Genomic DNA, 3,756 nt, shown 5'->3' with positions numbered 1-3,756 from the left:
GAGATACGGGTGTGAATGCGGCCTTAATGATTAATTCAAGTGCAGGAACAGCCTTGCGGCTCTCGTGCTGCAGAACTCGGTTGTGCTACACCTTACCCCAGCGCCTCCTCCCTGAACACACCGGCAACACGCCCAGCTCCTGCAGAGCCAACGCCCACTTTATATGGGCCATTTTGGGCCTTCTCCGCCAGACTGCAGGCACACACGCACGCACCTTGGCACAGATCATAGCTTGCGTCTCTTTGTAATTTAATTTACTCAGCAGAGCTCAGCTGGAGTCCTTTACCCAATTTTACAGTTGGGCTGGCTGAGGAACAGAGGTCAAGCGGCTCTGCCTGAGGTTCGCGTGATGAGTGACTCGGATCAGACCCCACTGCTCCTCCATCCTGCACGGCTTCTCGTCAAACAAACTCACTTCCTTCTGCCGGATCCGTTCGGAAACACGCCTTCCCTTCTCGACTGCTGTCCTGGGACAAGATCCCAGGCAGGACGGAGAGCCCATCTGCCCCTGCCAGAAGGACTGGGCTTTAAGAAGGGACATTTAAGAAGTGCACAAGGAAGAAGAAGGGGAAGCGGATAAACCGATAACTGCTGAAGATGAAATAACGCTGAATACTTGGTTGCGACCCAGCCATTAGAAGCAATGCTCTCAGCTGCAAGCCAGCTCGGTCGAGCAGCGCCTGCAAGACGATGTCTGTTGGCGAAAGGCAACAGCTGTCTGCACAAGCACGCCAAGGGTTTTGGGGTCAGTTTTCCTCGGGGCTGAAACGCAGCGACCTCAAAGATTGACTGCAGTCGAAGGTGGCTGGAAGCACGCCTGGCAGCTCTGCCACGAGGAAGCAAGGGCGACCCGCAGCACGAGGCACGCGGCGATGACCTCGGCAGCGAGAAACCTCAAACCCTGCCCCACACCCAACCTCAGCATGGCGCTGAAGTTGAACTTACCCACACCGCTCACAAAGGCTCGGGGTTTTTTTGTCCCCGATGTGCTATTTTCCCTGTCAGCGGATAGCAAAATAGTCAGGAAATAAGGACTACGAGGATTCCTTAGTTCAGGCTACACAATCATCTCCAGCCCGGAGGAGCAAATCCTCTCAAAATAGGAAGCCAAAGCAGCTACTGCTACATCTGCTACTCAAACAGGATGGATTTCAGAGATTGAGATAGGCACGACCCCAACATTAGAGTCTCCTTCTTCACCCTCACCTACCTACAGACCACAGGTCTAATACAAGCACATTGTCTGGCCAGAGAAGATGAAGGTCAAGAACTCTAGGAAGCCTCACTGGTTAAAAGGACATCCCTGACAGGCAGAAGTTAAACCAGTCCAAGCTTTGCTACTTAAATATCCTGTTTCGGTTGAACAAACCTGCTTTTAAACCAGGTTTTCCTTTGGTAGAAAGCCAGCTGGAGAGGCAATTCAGCAAGAGGATCCTGCCTTGCACCGTGGGATTTAAAAATACACTGATTATTCTCTGAGTCATGAAGGGACTTGGAAAAACAAAACAACAACAGAAAAAAAGGTGAAGGTACAATTTACACCTCAGCTCACCGGCAACTGCATCACTTCTGGGAAAAGGAAAGTGAATCTCTTTCTGCGGAGCCGAACGGCCCCGGCTGCAGAGTCACCGCTTATCAATTGCGCGGACCTGGCATCCTGCTGGGCAGCTCCTTCCCTTGGCATTTGTCGAAGGAGGTTCCCGGTGGCCCCGTTCCAGGCAGGCACTCGCCTCCCCGCTCACGGAACCGCACATCCTGCTTCACCCGCTGCCGGCTCGGCTTATCGGAGCAATGCTGCGGGACTGGACTTGGGTCTTTAACCTTCCCAAACATGACGCAAGTGTTTTATAGATGATAACGTAAGTCGAAGGGCGAGGAATTACTTATACGGAGCCAGACACGTTAGCCAAAAGAATGACATTTTCCATGCCAGGGAGAGGTTTTTACAGGTGGTGTAACTGCATAGAGAGGCAGACAAAAAACTTAACAACAAAAACCCACTGCGTACAGTGATAATACTGCATCAGGATTGACTCAGTAGACAAAGCCACTAACAAAGTAAGAAATAATATTCATAAAAACGAACTTGAGTTAGGGCTACAAATCCCTCAGCTATTGATGAGGTACATCCCCTTACATTGCAGCTTTTCCAAAAGGCGGGAGGTGCTGGGAGCTCCATGTCCAGCTTCGGCTTGGAGACCACAGCTCTTAGCACGAAAACGCAGGTCAGGGCACACGGACACCTTTAACCTTACCCCTCCAGTTTGGTCTAGTCTCCTCAGGTAAGTTTAAAAGTCATCTGTAAACATTTTTGTCAGTATTTTTAGCACAGGCTGAATTTAAATACAGGACAGCATTCCGCTCACTTCAGGAGAGCACTTCCAGGTGGCAAAGTTCAACGCAAGTACGAGCACAAGAAGAAGTCCACACTGAACAACTAAATCTGCTAAAAGGCTTCAGAATACAGCTCTCCGCATCACTACCGCTAAATACTCTTGCCTTTGAGGCCACGTACAGTTTTCAGACGTAGACAGCTTTTGACACAGATTTGCAAGTCTGCCAAGTATCTACTTTAATCCTTCAATGCGATAGCAGCATTTTAGTTACTTGTCAAATGTTACTCACTTCAGGCAAGGAGAACTCTCTGTGCAGTTTCTTATGAATATTTCTTTACCAAAACAATCATATTTGTATAACCAAGAAGAACAATTTCTCAGTAATGGCTTCAATCAGCCAAGACAGTGGGTATATCTGACGTTAGGCCTTTCGGAATATCATCTTAAAGCACTTAGCCAAACCAATAAAGATGTTCATTAAAAAAAGACCCGATTACAGCCGTAGGGAACATCATGCACAGTATTAAAAGCTTGGCTGAAAACGGGGGAAGCAATGCTGCACAGGATGATCTCTGATGTGTATCTATACCTTCAAAAGGACCCCTCTCTTCCATGTTATATTCAACCATAATTTGAAGATTTCACATACGGATGTTCGTTTCTAAAAGAGACACACTACTGCACCCCGAGCTCCCCACAGTTCTCCTTCCAGCACAGCCAATAGCAGCGCCTAACTGACAGCACGCTACCTGGTGAGTCCCTCGCATCGTCTGCGTCTAAAACGACTTTATGATGGTCAGGACAACTGTCTTGTACCGACGCGGAGCCACAGTTCATCGAAGACCCTGACGGACACACCAAAGCCTTGAACAGCCTATTAACATCCCACCGCACGCGTGGGACGACAGCTCGAACGCAGGCCTTGCAAAGCCGCCCACAAAGGCGGCTTCTAAAAAACTCCAGGGTACGGAGTTCTTTACGACACGCTGACCTCCCAGACGCTGCAGAACAGTGCTTGGGCAGTAGGGCAAACGCAAGCAAGTCATCAACCCGACTGGAAAGCTGAAGTCTTACTCCGAATGTATTGGTCGTAAGCCTTAACACCTGGATCTGTCCCTACATTTAACTTACCTGCTCTGCAGTTCAGCAAAGACCTGCTTCATCTTCTTAATGGAAGCATCCATTTCCTCCTTCACCACAACCCGGTACCGAGCCAGCGAAACGGTGCAGCGCTGGAGATCCTTCACTGATTTTTCAATATTAGAACCTACCAAGAGACAGAGTGAACTCAAACAGCCATGTCAATCACACTGCTAAATCCTCCCAGCAGGGATAAATCTAAAGATGACTTTCCCTCTTATTTTAAAACTATACACTGCTTGGTTTTAAATTTCTTTCCCTTCCCCATTTAAAAGGCAGT

The 3,756-nt window shown here is 48.8% G+C and overlaps 1 protein-coding gene across 1 annotated transcript in view; it reads right to left on the bottom strand.

The window, feature by feature from the left end:
* The window catches only part of SPATS2 (spermatogenesis associated, serine-rich 2), a gene marked incomplete at its 3' end in the record, with an annotated part of 20,204 nt that overhangs the window by 4,504 nt on the left and 11,944 nt on the right, over nt 1-3,756 (bottom strand). Inside the window, exon 7 of the mRNA XM_009322351.1 lies at nt 3,468-3,603. Within this exon, the coding sequence (XP_009320626.1) occupies nt 3,468-3,603 (136 nt within the window). The remainder of the gene's footprint in view (nt 1-3,467; nt 3,604-3,756) is intronic.

Source organism: Pygoscelis adeliae, unplaced genomic scaffold (assembly GCF_000699105.1).
Source record: "Pygoscelis adeliae isolate BGI_AS28 unplaced genomic scaffold, ASM69910v1 Scaffold684, whole genome shotgun sequence".
Taxonomy (NCBI): Eukaryota; Metazoa; Chordata; class Aves; order Sphenisciformes; family Spheniscidae; genus Pygoscelis; species Pygoscelis adeliae.
Note: the sequence above shows the minus strand (reverse complement) of the source record. Positions and strands in the feature narration are given on the sequence as shown.